This window comes from Eucyclogobius newberryi, unplaced genomic scaffold, assembly GCF_026437365.1.
Source record: "Eucyclogobius newberryi isolate DKJ021-1_F unplaced genomic scaffold, fEucNew1.0.hap1 SCAF_2, whole genome shotgun sequence".
NCBI lineage: Eukaryota > Metazoa > Chordata > Actinopteri > Gobiiformes > Gobiidae > Eucyclogobius > Eucyclogobius newberryi.
In genome coordinates, this window is record NW_027315834.1 from 50195445 (window position 1) to 50213386 (window position 17942).

Genomic DNA, 17942 nt, shown 5'->3' on the forward strand with positions numbered 1-17942 from the left:
GTAGAGCCCTCAATCCCAGCTACACTTAGCTCTGATGATTTCCTCCTATTTTTTAACAATAAAATAAAAACAATCAGAGATAAATTAGATGAAATTACCCCCGCTATTAGCCCTGAACTAGCCCAAGCTGTAAATCTAACGTCCCATATAAATCCACCTGTAAACTTAGAAAGGTTCACAGCTGTTGATCAAGCAGAGATAACTTCAGCCATTATGTCCTCTAAAAGCTCAACTTGTGTCCTAGACCCCATTCCAGGCTCCTCAAAGACATTCTCCCCCTAATTATAGACCCTATTCTTAATATAATAAATACTTCAGTAGAAAGTGGCTATGTTCCACAGTCCTTCAAATATGACGTCATTAAACCTCTTCTGAAAAAGCCTAATCTAGATCCCGACCTATTGGTAAACTACAGACCTATTTCAAATCTTCCCTTCGTCTCTAAAATCCTTGAAAAAGTTGTAGTAAAACAGCTTTGTCGCCACCTGCAGGACAATAACTTATTTGAAGTTTTCCAGTCAGGGTTCAGAGCCCACCACAGCACTGAAACTGCACTAGTTAAAGTCACAAATGATTTGTTATTAGCCGCTGACGATGGACTGGTCTCAATCCTGGTTCTGTTGGACCTCAGCGCAGCGTTTGACACCATTGACCACAACATTCTACTGCAGAGGTTAGAATGTGATGTAGGTGTTGGAGGAACAGCCCTCAGCTGGTTTAAATCCTATTTATCTGATAGGTACCAATTTGTTAATGTAAACCAGAGCTCCTCAACAAGCTCTAAAGTAATTTACGGTGTGCCACAGGGTTCGGTACTCGGTCCAATTCTGTTTACTCTTTATATGCTGCCATTAGGCAACATTATCAGAAAGCATGACATTAACTTCCACTGCTATGCAGATGACACTCAGCTGTATTTATCAATGAAACCTGATCAGAGCGATCAAGTAGACAGACTTAGTACTTGTGTGAAGGAGATAAAAACCTGGATGACACTAAACTACCTGCTTCTTAACCCTGAAAAAACCGAGGTCATTGTGCTGGCCCTAAGCATCTACGAGACGCTCTATCTGAGCAGATAGTCACACTGGACAATGTCAGTGTAGCCTCCAGTTCTACTGTAAGAAACCTTGGAGTCTTATTTGACCAGGAGCTCTCATTTAAAGCTCATATAAATCAAGCTTCAGCTACGCTGCCCTAGGAGTAACTGTGCTGGGGGAAGTATGACAGCTTGAGCACTATCCTCTTCTTCTGACTACTTATGCTATCAAACAATATTTATTTTTTGATTCCACTTGCAAACTGTTCACCGCCTTCTTTTCTTTCTCTCACTCCTGAGGACCTGTGGACCCAGATGCCCCTCCCCTGGTGAAGTGGTCCCTGCCCTGTGTGGACGGTCCCTCATCTGCCTGAAGAGTGGGTCCAGCTCGCCTCCGACGGTCCCTCTTCTGCCTGAAGAGTGGGTCCAGCTCCAGTCTCCTCGTGTCCGTCTGTGAGAGTGGGATCTCTCCTTCACTGGAACTCCTCCAGGTTTCTACGCTTTTTTCCCAAAGAGGTTTTTTTTGTAGTTTTTCCTGGCCGAGAAGGAGAGTCTAAGGACAGAGGACCCTGGGACATCGTCCCTCGCCACCACAGACATTGTCTGACTTCATCGCCACCACAGACATTGTTGATTCATTTCTCCCTGTGGCCCTCAGAGGCAACTGTTGTTGTGATTTTGGGCCTTACAAAAATAAATTGATTTGATTTGATTTGATTTGATTTGATTTGATCCCCCCAACCTAGTGTCTCCCCCCAACCCAAGTGTCCCCCCCCTTACCAAGTGACCCCCCCAAAGCAAGTGTCCCCCCCAACCTAGTGTCTCCCCCCCAACCCAAGTGTCACCCCCAAACCAAGTGTCCCCCCCCAAACCTAGTGTCCCCCCCAACCCAAGTGTCACCCCCAAACCAAGTGTCCCACCCCCAACCCAAGTGTCCCACCCTCAAACCAAGTGACCCCCCCAACCCAAGTGACCCCCCCAACCCAAGTGTCCCCCCCAAACCAAGTGTCCCCCCCAAACCAAGTGCCACCCCCCCAACCAAGTGTCCCACCCCCAAACCAAGTGTCCCCCCCAAACCTAGAATCCCCCACCAAACCAAGTGTTACCCCCCCTTACCAAGTGACCCCCCCAAACCAAGTGTCCCCCCCAAACCTAGTGACCCACCCCCAAACCAAGTGTCCCCCCCAAACCAAGTGTCCCCCCCAAACCAAGTGCCCCCCCCAAACCACACCCTCGCCGCGTGAGGGGTGGTTAGCCTGACCTGGGCATGTACAGGACTCGCTCTGCCACCACGAAGCCGACCCTGAAGAACAGGTTTGAGGCCGGGATGAAGGGGAAAACCAGGAAGAGCAAACCCACCAGCACCTCCCGACTGGGCTGCGTCTGACGGGACAAACACAGAAGGTTTGAACGTCTGTCTGTGGCGCGCCTGTAGCGTGTCAGTAGCGTGTCTGTAGCGTGTCTGTAGTGTGTCAGTAGTGTGTCTGTAGTGTGTCAGTAGTGTGTCAGTAGTGTGTCTGTAGCGTGTCTGTAGTGTGTCAGTAGTGTGTCAGTAGTGTGTCAGTAGTGTGTCTGTAGCGTGTCTGTAGCGTGTCTGTAGTGTGTCAGTAGTGTGTCTGTAGTGTGTCTGTAGTGTGTCAGTAGTGTGTCTGTAGCGTGTCTGTAGCGTGTCTGTAGTGTGTCTGTAGCGTGTCAGTAGTGTGTCTGTAGCGTGTCTGTAGCGTGTCAGCAGTGTCAGTAGCGTGTCTGTAGCGTGTCAGCAGTGTGTCAGTAGCGTGTCAGTAGCGTGTCTGTAGCGTGTCAGCAGTGTGTCAGTAGCGTATCAGTAGCGTGTCAGTAGCGTGTCAGCAGTGTGTCAGTAGCGTGTCAGTAGTGTGTCAGTAGCGTGTCTGTAGCGTGTCAGCAGTGTCAGTAGCGTGTCAGTAGCGTGTCTGTAGCGTGTCAGCAGTGTGTCAGCAGTGTGTCAGTAGCGTGTCAGTAGTGTGTCAGTAGCGTGTCAGTAGCGTGTCTGTAGCGTGTCAGTAGTTGGTCTGTGGTCTCACCTGAATGGAGCGGATGCAGTGGCCACAGACCAGAGCCATGAGCAGCAGCAGCAACAGAGTCGCTCCGTTCCTCGGGTCTGAGAGCGACTCAACCAGAGGAATACTGCCCACCTGAAGGTCAAGAGAGCACAGAGGAAGGTCAAGAGAGCACAGAGGAAGGTCAAGAGAGCACAGAGGAAGGTCAAGAGAGCGCAGAGGAAGGTCAAGAGAGCAGAGAGGAAGGTCAAGAGAGCAGAGAGGAAGGTCAAGAGAGCAGAGAGGAAGGTCAAGAGAGCAGAGAGGAAGGTCAAGAGAGCGCAGAGGAAGGTCAAGAGAGCGCAGAGGAAGGTCAAGAGAGCAGAGAGGAAGGTCAAGAGAGCAGAGGAAGGTCAAGAGAGCACAGAGGAAGGTCAAGAGAGCACAGAGGAAGGTCAAGAGAGCACAGAGGAAGGTCAAGAGAGCACAGAGGAAGGTCAAGAGAGCAGAGGAAGGTCAAGAGAGCACAGAGGAAGGGCAAGAGAGCGCAGAGGAAGGTCAAGAGAGCACAGAGGAAGGTCAAGAGAGCAGAGAGGAAGGTCAAGAGAGCACAGAGGAAGGTCAAGAGAGCAGAGGAAGGTCAAGAGAGCAGAGAGGAAGGTCAAGAGAGCACAGAGGAAGGTCAAGAGAGCACAGAGGAAGGTCAAGAGAGCACAGAGGAAGGTCAAGAGAGCAGAGAGGAAGGTCAAGAGAGCAGAGAGGAAGGTCAAGAGAGCACAGAGGAAGGTCAAGAGAGCACAGAGGAAGGTCAAGAGAGCGCAGAGGAAGGTCAAGAGAGCGCAGAGGAAGGTCAAGAGAGCAGAGAGGAAGGTCAAGAGAGCAGAGAAAGGTCAAGAGAGCACAGAGGAAGGTCAAGAGAGCACAGAGGAAGGTCAAGAGAGCACAGAGGAAGGTCAAGAGAGCAGAGGAAGGTCAAGAGAGCACAGAGGAAGGGCAAGAGAGCAGAGAGGAAGGTCAAGAGAGCACAGAGGAAGGTCAAGAGAGCAGAGGAAGGTCAAGAGAGCAGAGAGGAAGGTCAAGAGAGCACAGAGGAAGGTCAAGAGAGCAGAGGAAGGTCAAGAGAGCAGAGGGGAAGGTCAAGAGAGCACAGAGGAAGGTCAAGAGAGCAGAGGAAGGTCAAGAGAGCACAGAGGAAGGTCAAGAGAGCAGAGGAAGGTCAAGAGAGCAGAGAGGAAGGTCAAGAGAGCACAGAGGAAGGTCAAGAGAGCAGAGGAAGGTCAAGAGAGCAGAGAGGAAGGTCAAGAGAGCACAGAGGAAGGTCAAGAGAGCAGAGGAAGGTCAAGAGAGCAGAGGGGAAGGTCAAGAGAGCACAGAGGAAGGTCAAGAGAGCAGAGGAAGGTCAAGAGAGCACAGAGGAAGGTCAAGAGAGCACAGAGGAAGGTCAAGAGAGCAGAGGAAGGTCAAGAGAGCAGAGGAAGGTCAAGAGAGCAGAGGGGAAAGGAGACTTGAGACCTATAGTAGTCGAGGAGACATAAGACTGGAGACTAAGGCATTTGTTATTATTGTGAATGAACCTCAGACCTGCCAATCATAGCAGAGCGTGACCGGAGCCAGCAGCAGCCAAGCATTAAACCAGAGCAGGAAACTGTACGTCAGGAACCTGGAAGGAAGAGGAAACACTGAGGGAACACTGAGGGAACACTGAGGAAACACTGAGGGAACACTGAGGGAACACTGAGGAAACACTGAGGGAACACTGAGGGAACACTGAGGGAACACTGAGGGAACACTGAGGAAACACTGAGGGAACACTGAGGGAACACTGAGGGAACACTGAGGGAACACTGAGGAAACACTGAGGAAACACTGAGGAAACACTGAGGGAACACTGAGGGAACACTGAGGGAACACTGAGGGAACACTGAGGGAACACTGAGGGAACACTGAGGAAACACTGAGGGAACACTGAGGGAACACTGAGGAAACACTGAGGGAACACTGAGGGAACACTGAGGAAATACTGAGGAAATACTGAGGGAACACTGAGGAAACACTGAGGAAACACTGAGGGAACACTGAGGGAACACTGAGGGAACACTGAGGAAACACAGAGGGAACACTGAGGAAATACAGAGGGAACACTGAGGAAATACTGAGGAAACACTGAGGGAACACTGAGGGAACACTGAGGAAACACTGAGGAAACACTGAGGGAACACTGAGGGAACACTGAGGGAACACTGAGGGAACACTGAGGGAACACTGAGGGAACACTGAGGAAAAACTATAGAAGTACACAGATCCCTGTTGATGATATGCAAGTGTTGCTGTGTTGTTGATGTTGTTGTTGTTGTTGTTGTTGTTGTTGTTGGTCAGTACCTGGTGAGGAGGCGGGGACAGAAGGAGGCGGGGTTATCTTGCTCAGAAAACAGAGGCATAGATCCACCCATGAGCCAGAAACGAACAGAGAGGATCAGCACCACCTGAGATCAAAGACCACATGAAACCCTCAGTGTCACGAGTGTGGTAGTAGTAGTATTTGCAGTATTTGCAGTATTTGCAGTAGTAGCAGTAGTAGTAGTAGTATTTGCAGTAGTAGCAGTAGTAGTAGTAGTATTTGCAGTAGTAGCAGTAGTAGTAGTAGTATTTGCAGTAGTAGTAGTAGTATTTGCAGTAGTAGTAGTAGTAGTAGTAGTAGTAGTAGTAGTAGTAGTATTTGCAGTAGTAGTAGTAGTAGTAGTAGTAGTAGTAATTTGCAGTAGTAGTAGTAGTAGTAGTAGTAGTAGTAGTAGTAGTAGTAGTAGTAGTATTTGCAGTAGTAGTAGTATTTGCAGTAGTAGTAGTAGTAGTAGTATTTGCAGTTTCAGTAGTAGTAGTATTTGCAGTTTCAGTAGTAGTAGTAGTAGTAGTAGTAGTAGTAGTAGTAGTAGTAGTAGTATTTGCAGTTTCAGTAGTAGTAGTAGTAGTAGTAGTAGTAGTAGTAGTAGTATTTGCAGTTTCAGTAGTAGTAGTAGTAGTATTTGCAGTAGTAGTATTTGCAGTTTCAGTAGTAGTAGTAGTAGTAGTAGTAGTAGTAGTAGTAGTAGTAGTAGTAGTAGTAGTAGTAGTAGTAGTAGTAGTAGTATTTGCAGCAGCAGCAGTATTTGCAGTAGTAGTAGTATTTGCAGTAGTAGTAGAAGTAGAAGTAGTAGTAGTAGTATTTGCAGTAGTAGTAGTAGTAGTAGTAGTAGTATTTGCAGTAGTAGTAGAAGTAGAAGTAGTAGTAGTATTTGCAGTAGTAGTAGTAGTAGTAGTAGTAGTAGTAGTAGTAGTATTTGCAGTAGTAGTATTAGTAGTAGTAGTTATTTGCAGTAGTAGTAGAAGTAGTAGTATTTGCAGTAGTAGTAGTAGTAGTAGTAGTAGTAGTATTTGCAGTAGTAGTAGTAGTAGTAGTAGTATTTGCAGTAGTAGTAGTAGTAGTATTTGCAGTAGTAGTAGTAGTAGTAGTAGTAGTAGTAGTAGTGGTAGTATTTGCAGTAGTAGTAGTAGTAGTATTTGCAGTAGTAGTAGTATTGGTAGTATTTGCAGTAGTAGTAGTATTTGCAGTAGTAGTAGTAGTATTTGCAGTAGTAGTAGTAGTATTTGCAGTTGCAGTTGCAGTTGCAGTAGTAGTAGTAGTAGTAGTAGTAGTAGTAGTATTTGCAGTAGTAGTAGTAGTAGTATTTGCAGTAGTAGCAGTAGTAGCAGTAGCAGTAGCAGCAGTATTTGCAGTAGTAGTAGTATTTGCAGTAGTAGTAGAAGTAGAAGTAGTAGTAGTAGTATTTGCAGTAGTAGTAGTAGTAGTAGTAGTAGAAGTACTTACATGTGCAGTGAGCAGAGCGGCTCGTTTGAGCAGAGCTCTGGACTCATGAATGAACTCTGTGAAAGTGGAGCCACTGAGGAGCCTGAACACAAGAAAGAGTCAGATGCCCTCCCTGTGTCAGAAGAGATGAGCCTTTATTTGTCACACAATGGGGAAATTTCGGTGTTGCACTGCAGGTCCCCCACACTGCAGGTCCCCCACACTGCAGGTCCCTCACACTGCAGGTCCCCCACACTGCAGGTCCCCCACACTGCAGGTCCCCCACACTGCAGGTCCCTCACACTGCAGGTCCCTCACACTGCAGGTCCCTCACACTGCAGGTCCCTCACACTGCAGGTCCCTCACACTGCAGGTCCCCACACTGCAGGTCCCCCACACTGCAGGTCCCTCACACTGCAGGTCCCTCACACTGCAGGTCCCTCACACTGCAGGTCCCCACACTGCAGGTCCCCCACACTGCAGGTCCCCCACACTGCTGGTCCCCACACTGCAGGTCCCTCACACTGCTGGTCCCCACACTGCAGGTCCCTCACACTGCAGGTCCCTCACACTCCTTTGTGTAAACCAGCGCCGGCCGGGGGCGGAGCCAGCGCACGTCACAGACGACGAGCACACGCAGCAGTAATCCCCCCAGTGTACTTTTGAATGTACTTTGGAGTGTACTTTGGAGTGTACTTCTGAAGTGTACTTTGGAGTGTACTTTGGAGTGTACTTTTGAATGTATTTTTGGAGTGTACTTTTGGAGTGTACTTTGGAGTGTACTTTGGAGTGTACTTTTGAATGTACTTTTGAATGTACTTTTGGAGTGTACTTTGGAGTGTACTTTTGAACGTACTTTTGGAATGTACTTTTGGAGTGTACTTTTGGAGAGTACTTTTGAATGTACTTTTGAAGTGTACTTTGAGTATACTTTTGAATGTACTTTTGGAGTGTACTTCTGAATGTACTTTAGGAGTGTACTTTTGGAGTGGACTTTTGGAGAGTACTTTTGAATGTACTTTTGAAGTGTACTTTGAGAATACTTTTGAATGTACTTTAGGAGTGTACTTTGGAGTGTACTTTTGGAGTGTACTTTGGAGTGTACTTTGGAGTGTACTTTTGGAGTACTTTTGGAGTGTACTTTTGGAGAGTACTTTTGAATGTACTTTTGGAGAGTACTTTTGAATGTACTTTTGGAGTGTACTTTTGGAGAGTACTTTTGGAGTGTACTTTTGGAGTGTACTTTTGAATGTACTTTTGGAGTGTACTTTTGGAGTGTACTTTTGGAGTGTACTTTTGAATGTACTTTTGGAGTGTACTTTTGAATCTACTTTTGGAGTGTACTTTTGAATCTACTTTTGGAGTGTACTTTTGAATGTACTTTTGGAGTGTACTTTTGGAGTGTACTTTTGGAGAGTACTTTTGGATGTACTTTTGGAGTGTACTTTTGCAGAGTACTTTTGGAGAGTACTTTTGGAGTGTACATTCGAATGTACTTTTGGAGTGTACTTTTGAACGTACTTTTGGAGTGTACTTTTGGAGAGTACTTTTGAATCTACTTTTGAAGTGTACTTTGAGTATACTTTTGAATGTACTTTTGGAGTGTACTTTTGAATGTACTTTTGGAGTGTACTTTTGGAGAGTACCTTTGAATCTACTTTTGAAGTGTACTTTGAGTATACTTTTGAATGTACTTTTGGAGTGTACTTTTGGAGTGTACTTTTGGAGAGTACTTTTGAATGTACTTTTGGAGTTTTGAGTGTACTTTTGGAGTGTACTTTTGGAGAGTACTTTTGAATGTACTTTTGGAGAGTACTTTTGGAGTGTACTTTTGGAGTGTACTTTTGAGTGTACTTTTGGAGTGTACTTTTGGAGTGTACTTTTGGAGTGTACTTTTGGAGTGTACTTTTGGAGTGTACTTTTGAATGTACTTTTGGAGTGTACTTTTGGAGAGTACTTTGAATGTACTTTTGAGTGTACTTTTGGATGTACTTTTGGAGTGTACTTTTGGAGAGTACTTTTGGAGTGTACTTTTGGAGAGTACTTTGAATGTACTTTTGAGTGTACTTTTGGATGTACTTTTGGAGAGTACTTTTGGAGTGTACTTTTGGAGTGTACTTTTGGAGTGTACTTTTGGAGTGTACTTTTGGAGTGTACTTTTGAATGTACTTTTGGAGTGTACTTTTGGAGTGTACTTTTGAATGTACTTTTGGAGTGTACTTTTGGATGTACTTTTGGAGAGTACTTTTGGAGTGTACTTTTGAATGTACTTTTGGAGAGTACTTTTGGATGTACTTTTGGAGAGTACTTTTGGATGTACTTTTGGAGTGTACTTTTGGAGTGTACTTTTGAATGTACTTTTGGAGTGTACTTTGGAGTGTACTTTTGAATGTACTTTTGAATGTACTTTGAGTATACTTTTGAATGTACTTTTGAAGTGTACTTTGAGTATACTTTTGAATGTACTTTTGAATGTACTTTTGGAGTTTTGAGTGTACTTTTGGAGTGTACTTTTGGAGAGTACTTTTGAATGTACTTTTGGAGAGTACTTTTGAATGTACTTTTGGAGTGTACTTTTGGAGAGTACTTTTGGAGTGTACTTTTGGAGTGTACTTTTGGAGAGTACTTTTGAATGTACTTTTGGAGAGTACTTTTGAATGTACTTTTGGAGTGTACTTTTGGAGAGTACTTTTGGAGTGTACTTTTGGAGTGTACTTTTGAATCTACTTTTGGAGTGTACTTTTGAATCTACTTTTGGAGTGTACTTTTGAATCTACTTTTGGAGTGTACTTTGGAGTGTACTTTGGAGTGTACTTTGGAGTGTACTTTTGAATGTACTTTTGAATGTACTTTGAGTATACTTTTGAATGTACTTTTGAAGTGTACTTTGAGTATACTTTTGAATGTACTTTAGGAGTGTACTTTTGGAGTGTACTTTTGGAATGTACTTTTGAATGTACTTTTGGAGTGTACTTTTGGAGTACTTTTGGAGTGTACTTTTGGAGAGTACTTTTGAAGTGTACTTTGAGTATACTTTTGAATGTACTTTTGGAGTGCACTTTTGGAGTACTTTTGGAGTGTACTTTTGGAGAGTACTTTTGAATGTACTTTTGGAGAGTACTTTTGAATGTACTTTTGGAGTGTACTTTTGGAGAGTACTTTTGGAGAGTACTTTTGGAGTGTACTTTTGAATCTACTTTTGGAGTGTACTTTTGAATCTACTTTTGGAGTGTACTTTTGGAGTGTACTTTTGGAGAGTACTTTTGGAGTGTACATTCGAATGTACTTTTGGAGTGTACTTTTGAACGTACTTTTGGAGTGTACTTTTGGAGAGTACTTTTGAATCTACTTTTGAAGTGTACTTTGAGTATACTTTTGAATGTACTTTTGGAGTGTACTTTTGGAGTGTACTTTTGGAGAGTACTTTTGAATGTACTTTTGGAGTTTTGAGTGTACTTTTGGAGTGTACTTTTGGAGAGTACTTTTGAATGTACTTTTGGAGAGTACTTTTGAATGTACTTTTGGAGAGTACTTTTGGAGTGTACTTTTGGAGTGTACTTTTGAATGTACTTTTGGAGTGTACTTTTGAATGTACTTTTGGAGTGTACTTTTGGAGAGTACTTTGAATGTACTTTTGGAGAGTACTTTTGGATGTACTTTTGGAGTGTACTTTTGGAGAGTACTTTTGGAGTGTACTTTTGGAGAGTACTTTTGGAGTGTACTTTTGGAGTGTACTTTTGAATGTACTTTTGGAGTGTACTTTTGAATGTACTTTTGGAGTGTACTTTTGGAGTGTACTTTTGGAGTGTACTTTTGAACGTACTTTTGGAATGTACTTTTGGAGTGTACTTTTGAATGTACTTTGAGTTTTTAGTGTACTTTTGGAGTGTACTTTTGGAGAGTACTTTTGGAGAGTACTTTTGAATGTACTTTTGGAGTGTACTTTTGGAGTGTACTTTTGGAGTGTACTTTTGGAGTGTACTTTGAGTGTACTTTTGGAGTGTACTTTTGGAGTGTACTTTTGAATGTACTTTTGGAGTGTACTTTTGGAGAGTACTTTGAATGTACTTTTGAGTGTACTTTTGGATGTACTTTTGGAGTGTACTTTTGGAGTGTACTTTTGGAGTGTACTTTTGGAGAGTACTTTGAGTGTACTTTTGGAGAGTACTTTTGGAGAGTACTTTTGGAGTGTACTTTTGGAGTGTACTTTTGGAGAGTACTTTTGGAGAGTACTTTTGGAGTGTACTTTTGGAGAGTACTTTGAGTGTACTTTTGGAGAGTACTTTGAGTGTACTTTTGGAGAGTACTTTTGGAGTGTACTTTTGGAGAGTACTTTGAGTGTACTTTTGGAGAGTACTTTTGGAGAGTACTTTTGGAGAGTACTTTGAGTGTACTTTTGGAGAGTACTTTTGGAGTGTACTTTTGAATGTACTTTTGGAGTGTACTTTTGGAGTGTACTTTTGGAGTGTACTTTTGAACGTACTTTTGGAATGTACTTTTGGAGTGTACTTTTGAATGTACTTTGAGTTTTTAGTGTACTTTTGGAGTGTACTTTTGGAGAGTACTTTTGGAGAGTACTTTTGAATGTACTTTTGGAGTGTACTTTTGGAGTGTACTTTTGGAGTGTACTTTTGGAGTGTACTTTGAGTGTACTTTTGGAGTGTACTTTTGGAGTGTACTTTTGAATGTACTTTTGGAGTGTACTTTTGGAGAGTACTTTGAATGTACTTTTGAGTGTACTTTTGGATGTACTTTTGGAGTGTACTTTTGGAGTGTACTTTTGGAGAGTACTTTGAGTGTACTTTTGGAGAGTACTTTTGGAGAGTACTTTTGGAGTGTACTTTTGGAGTGTACTTTTGGAGTGTACTTTTGGAGAGTACTTTTGGAGAGTACTTTTGGAGTGTACTTTTGGAGAGTACTTTGAGTGTACTTTTGGAGAGTACTTTGAGTGTACTTTTGGAGAGTACTTTGAGTGTACTTTTGGAGAGTACTTTGAGTGTACTTTTGGAGAGTACTTTTGGAGTGTACTTTTGGAGAGTACTTTGAGTGTACTTTTGGAGAGTACTTTTGGAGAGTACTTTGAGTGTACTTTTTGCAGCAGGAAAAAAGACGGTCACAAAGAAATGGAAACAAACTTCACCAACGATCAAGGACCGTGGGCACCTCATGACATCATCAGGTGGAGTACTCACGAGAGCAGAGGCTTCCACCTCATGACATCATCAGGTGGAGTACTCACGAGAGCAGAGGCTTCCACCTCATGACATCATCAGGTGGAGTACTCACGAGAGCAGAGGCTTCCACCTCATGACATCATCAGGTGGAGTACTCACGAGAGCAGAGGCTTCCACCTCATGACATCATCAGGTGGAGTACTCACGAGAGCAGAGGCTTCCACCTCATGACATCATCAGGTGGAGTACTCACGAGAGCAGAGGCTTCCACCTCATGACATCATCAGGTGGAGTACTCACGAGAGCAGAGGCTTCCTGCTGAGCACCAGAGCGTCGTACACCAGACACACTCCGAACACCGTCACTCCCGTTTCCTTCACCAGCATGGCACACGCCCCCAAGAGGAGGGAGAGGAGGAGCCAGAGAGAGGAGGCGGGGCAGGAGGCGGGGCAGGAGGAGGGGGGGACGCTCCTGTGAGAGAGAGAGTAAAATCGCTTGTATCTGGTGTACTTTGTCCTGTCAATCATCACTCTAGACAAATATTCCGGGCGGACGTGAGCGTGAGCAGAGAACGTCAGAACCTCCAGGACCATCTGGACCTGGAGGTCCTGGAGGTTCTGGAGGTCCTGGAGGTTCTGGATGTCCTGGAGGTTCTGGTCCTTGAGTTCCTAGAGGTCCTGGTTTTGGAGGTCCTGGAAGTTCTGGAGGTCCTGGAGGTCCTCGAGGTCCTGGAGTTCCTGGTTCTGGAGGTTCTGGTGGTCCTGGTGGTCCTGGAGGTTCTGGTCCTGGAGGTTCTGGTTCTGGAGGTTCTGGAGGTCCTGGAGGTTCTGGTCCTTGAGGTTCTGGAGGTCCTGGAGGTTCTGGAGGTCCTGAAGGTTCTGGTCCTTGAGGTTCTGGAGGTCCTGGAGGTTCTGGTTCTGGAGGTTCTGGTCCTTGAGGTTCTGGAGGTCCTGGAGGTTCTGGAGGTCCTGAAGGTTCTGGTCCTGGAGGTCCTGGAGGTTCTGGGGGTTCTGGAGTCTCACCTGGTGTAGCAGAGGAAGCAGAGCAGGAAGAGCAGAGCGGCCAAAACATCAGCGCGACCCACGATCCCCGACACCTGAAACACATGAACCACGTGAGATAAACACCAGCAGAGGGCGTAAAAGGTGTTTTTGGTTTCATCAGAAACTAACCCTCTTTGTTACCATCCATCCATTTTCTACCGCTTGTTCCCTTCCGGGGTCGCGGGTGACTGGAGCCTATCCCAGTGACTATGGGCCTTAGGCGGGGCACACCCTGGACAGGGCCCAACTCGTCGCAGGGACATGGACGTTACAGACACTCTCACATTCATTCACTCGGGCCACTCTTACCTAACACATCAGGTGGGAGGAGCCGGAGAACCCGGAGAGAACCCACGGTAACACGGGGAGAACATGCAGACTCCACCCAGAGAGATCATGTGATGTGGTCCGGGAATCGAACCCATGATCTCCTTCTTGGGAGGCAAGAGCGCCTTTGCCACCGTGCACCCCAAACGGTGGCTTTGGGGTGCACGGTGGCCTTTAATGGGTCATCAGCCTCCTATTGTCCCTGGCTCACTCTCTCTCCCCCTGTGTGACACTCTGTTCTTTGTCCCTTTTGTCCCGTGCGTCCCTTTTGTCCCGTGCGTCCCTTTTGTCCCGTGCGTCCCGTGCTCGGGTCATTTGAGCCCGAGTGAAACCGGAGCGTCTCACTCAGATCTCACATGTCTCACAACGACAGATGTCGCGCTGCAAAACTCAAATGTGTTTCTTTCCTTTTTAAAAGGGTAAAAGGGGCGTCTCCCTTCAGTGGTGGGTGTGTCACAGAAAGGGCCTCACTCCTGATTGGTGGAGATACTCACGGCCTCGGTGTGAACGGGGTGAACGGCGAAGAGCAGCACCGCCACCGACGCCCATCTGGAGTCGGAGAAGACGCAGCGGCGGCACGTGACCAGCAGGAGGCAGCAGACCAGGAAGTGAAGGGCCAGGTTCACCAGGTGGAAGTACAGAGGAGCCACGCCCCAGAGCCAGATGTTCAACCTGAGGAGAAACGTGTCGTGTTAAAGCGCCGTGATTCCACTGATGCTAACGACTATGTGGAGCCTTAGCCACACAAAGCTAGCAAAGCACGTTAGCAACAGCTGTTTCCTGTTTATGGCACTCGCTTTGTCAAGAGCCACAATCTGATATTTCCAGCTCATAAAGCGTCTGACATTAGCATTAGCATTAGCATGACATAAAGAGGTTCAAACGCCACGCCCCTCACACACACACTAGCTTTAGCCGCGCCCCTCACACACACACTAGCTTTAGCCGCGCCCCTCACACACACACTAGCTTTAGCCGCGCCCCTCACACACACACTAGCTTTAGCCGCGCCCCTCACACACACACACACACTAGCTTTAGCCGCGCCCCTCACACACACACTAGCTTTAGCCGCGCCCCTCACACACACACACTAGCTTTAGCCGCGCCCCTCACACACACACACACTAGCTTTAGCCACGCCCCTCACACACACACACTAGCTTTAGCCGCGCCCCTCACACACACACACACTAGCTTTAGCCACGCCCCTCACACACACACACTAGCTTTAGCCATGCCCCTCACACACACACTAGCTTTAGCCACGCCCCTCACACACACACTAGCTTTAGCCATGCCCCTCACACACACACTAGCTTTAGCCACGCCCCTCACACACACACTAGCTTTAGCCACGCCCCTCACACACACACTAGCTTTAGCCACGCCCCTCACACACACACACTAGCTTTAGCCACGCCCCTCACACACACACTAGCTTTAGCCACGCCCCTCACACACACACTAGCTTTAGCCACGCCCCTCACACACACACTAGCTTTAGCCACGCCTCTCACACACACACACTAGCTTTAGCCACGCCCCTCACACACACACTAGCTTTAGCCACGCCCCTCACACACACACTAGCTTTAGCCACGCCCCTCACACACACATTACTAAACGTGGACCTCAGGAGGATTAAGATCAGGTTTATGTTTGGGGACGTCAGAGTCTCACGATGTGGAGCCAGAACCTGATCCAGAACCGGACCTCAAAATGAATAAAGTATAAATCCTTTTCCTCAATATCAAACTCAATGTTAATTCAAACTTGGTCCTGGTCCTGAGCTTCACCTTTGACCTCCAGAATCTGCAGCTTCTTCTCCTCTGAAGCTCATAGTCACATGACTTTATGTATTTCCTGTTCAGACGTTTCTTCAGCAAAACCTCCACACAACAGTTTAGCTCAGACTCTTTCCGCTCTGAGGGCCCCGGACCACACCCACCTACTGCCTCCGGACCACACCCACCTACTGCCTCCGGGCCCCGGACCACACCCACCTACTGCCTCCGGACCACACCCACCTACTGCCTCCGGGCCCCGGACCACACCCACCTACTGCCCCGTACATGTTTTAGTGGGCGGGGAAACCGGAGCAGACACAGGCAGAACATGCAAACACATGTTGAACCAGGACATTCTCAGCGTGTCTGCAGTGACCTCTGACCTCTGCAGTGTAAGCCCCGCCCTCTGACCTCTGCAGTGTAAGCCCCGCCCTCTGACCTCTGCAGTGTAAGCCCCGCCCTCTGACCTCTGCAGTGTAAGCCCCGCCCTCTGAGTTTGACAGCCAAGAATTCATAAATATATCTCTTAATAACACATTTAATTATTATTGTATATTTATTTATCCTGACGACCTCTGTGTGGACCCTCCTCACAGCGGGACCGGGACCGGGACCAGGACCGGGACCAGGACCGGGAGCAGGACCGGGAGCAGGACCGGGAGCAGGCCTCAGCTGAAGTTCACGTTCCGTCCAAAGTGACACATTGTCTCATCATGTCAGGACCACATTCCAGAGACGTCCAGAAAATGTCTTTAATCCTTCAGCATCAGGAGACAAAAAGCTCAAGGTCCAGACCTGTAGGACAGGGTTTAGTCCTGTCCTGGTCCTAGTCCCCGTCTCACCTGAAGGACAGTGTCCCCGTCTCTCACCTGAAGGACAGTGTCTCCGTCTCTCACCTGAAGGACAGTGTCCCCGTCTAACCTGAAGGACAGTGTCCCCGTCTCTCACCTGAAGGACAGTGTCCCCGTCTAACCTGAAGGACAGTGTGTCCCACCTGAAGGACAGTGCCTGAAGGACAGTGTGTCCCACCTGAAGGACAGTGCCTGAAGGACAGTGTGTCTCACCTGAAGGACAGTGCCTGAAGGACAGTGTGTCTCACCTGAAGGACAGCACACACAGAGGACGGTAGGACTTGTGGCTCGTGTTGTCCTCCATCCGTTTGCCCCAGAAGTCGTTCCTGAACACGTCCCTCAGGCCGGTCCCGGGACGCACGTCCGGGTTGTGGACAATGGCCCACACGTCGTCGTGCACGAGCTCCCCGCGCAGGCTGTTCCCGTAGCAGAGCAAACACAGCCCCGCGAGCCCCGCGAGCCCCGCGCACCGAGCCGCCGCCGCGCACAAAGCCTCGTCCCGGGGCCTGACGCGGAGCCCGAGCCGCGGCACGAGGCGGCGAGAGTCCCGGGCCGGAGCTGTCATGAGGGCCCCGGGGAGCGAGCACCGAGCACCGGGCAGAGCAGCAGCGGAGCACCGGGAGCACCGGGAGCAGCGTCCATCCCGCTCCAGGTGAACCGTGTGTGAGAGCCGCTGCAGGGGGAGGAGCCCCGCGTCACGGAGCCCCGCCCCTCGACCGGGCTATTTTTGGATCACCGGGCCGGGAGGGCATCTGACACTTTTACAGTGTTTGACACGTGACACGCTCCAGGATCAGAAATCATTGTTTATGGAACAATAAAAGTCACATTAACATAAATCTGCTCCTAACACCAGGAACATGTATGTATATTATATAATTACACACATAACAAACAATATTATATAATTACACACATAACAAACAATATTATATAATTACACACATAACAAACAATATTATATAATTACACACATAACAAACAATATTATATAATTACACACATAACAAACAATATTATATAATTACACACATAACAAACAATATTATATAATTACACACATAACAAACAATATTACATAATTACACACATAACAAACAAAACAATATAATATATATATATATATATATAATATATTATATATAATATATATATATATATAATATATATATTATATATATATTATATATAATATATATTATATAATTACACACATTATATATACTATACACATACTATACACCTATACACATATACATAGTGTACAGTCTCAGAGTGCTATGGATCACTGGCAGGGCGTGGCAGGGTCTGATTGCTGGCAGGGCGTGGCAGGGTCTGATCACTGGCAGGGCGTGGCAGGGTCAGGACTTGTTCTGACCGTTGTATTTGGCCGAAGCCGCTTTCCTTGTTTCTCTTCGTTGCCATTAGCCGTCCCAGGGCAGCTGCAGGTCCCATTATGGAGCCATCAGGACAACATCGAGATGAGATCCTGTGGTCCCCAAACCGGACAAGCTCCGACCCCTGACCACGCCCTCCGACCCTCAGACCCCTGACCACGCCCTCCGACCCTCAGACCCCTGACCACGCCCTCCGACCCCTGACCACACCCTCCGACCCTCAGACCCCTGACCACGCCCTCCGACCCCTGACCACACCCTCCGACCCTCCAACCCCTGACCACGCCCTCCGACCCCTGACCACACCCTCCGACCCCTGACCACACCCTCCGACCCTCCAACCCCTGACCACGCCCTCCGACCCCTGACCACACCCTCCGACCCCTGACCACACCCTCCGACCCTCCGACCCCTGACCACACCCTCAGACCCCTGACCAAACCCTCCGACACTCCGACCCCTGACCACACCCTCAGACCCCTGACCACACCCTCAGACCCGTGA

General features: G+C 47.2%; 1 protein-coding gene across 2 annotated transcripts in view; it reads right to left on the reverse strand.

Moving 5' to 3' along the window:
* The window catches only part of tmtc1 (transmembrane O-mannosyltransferase targeting cadherins 1), a 30311-nt gene extending 13590 nt beyond the window's left edge, over nucleotides 1-16721 (reverse strand). For both annotated transcript variants that reach the window (XM_072453349.1, XM_072453348.1), the window contains exons 1-9: nucleotides 16290-16721; nucleotides 13895-14072; nucleotides 13053-13126; nucleotides 12331-12501; nucleotides 6878-6959; nucleotides 5416-5519; nucleotides 4618-4696; nucleotides 3082-3192; nucleotides 2301-2422 (exon numbers count right to left, since the gene is read on the reverse strand). In XM_072453349.1, coding sequence (XP_072309450.1) covers nucleotides 2301-2422; nucleotides 3082-3192; nucleotides 4618-4696; nucleotides 5416-5519; nucleotides 6878-6959; nucleotides 12331-12501; nucleotides 13053-13126; nucleotides 13895-14072; nucleotides 16290-16606 — 1238 coding nt within the window. In that variant the 5' untranslated portion in view covers nucleotides 16607-16721. The remainder of the gene's footprint in view (nucleotides 1-2300; nucleotides 2423-3081; nucleotides 3193-4617; nucleotides 4697-5415; nucleotides 5520-6877; nucleotides 6960-12330; nucleotides 12502-13052; nucleotides 13127-13894; nucleotides 14073-16289) is intronic.
* Nucleotides 16722-17942: the final 1221 nt, after the last annotated feature.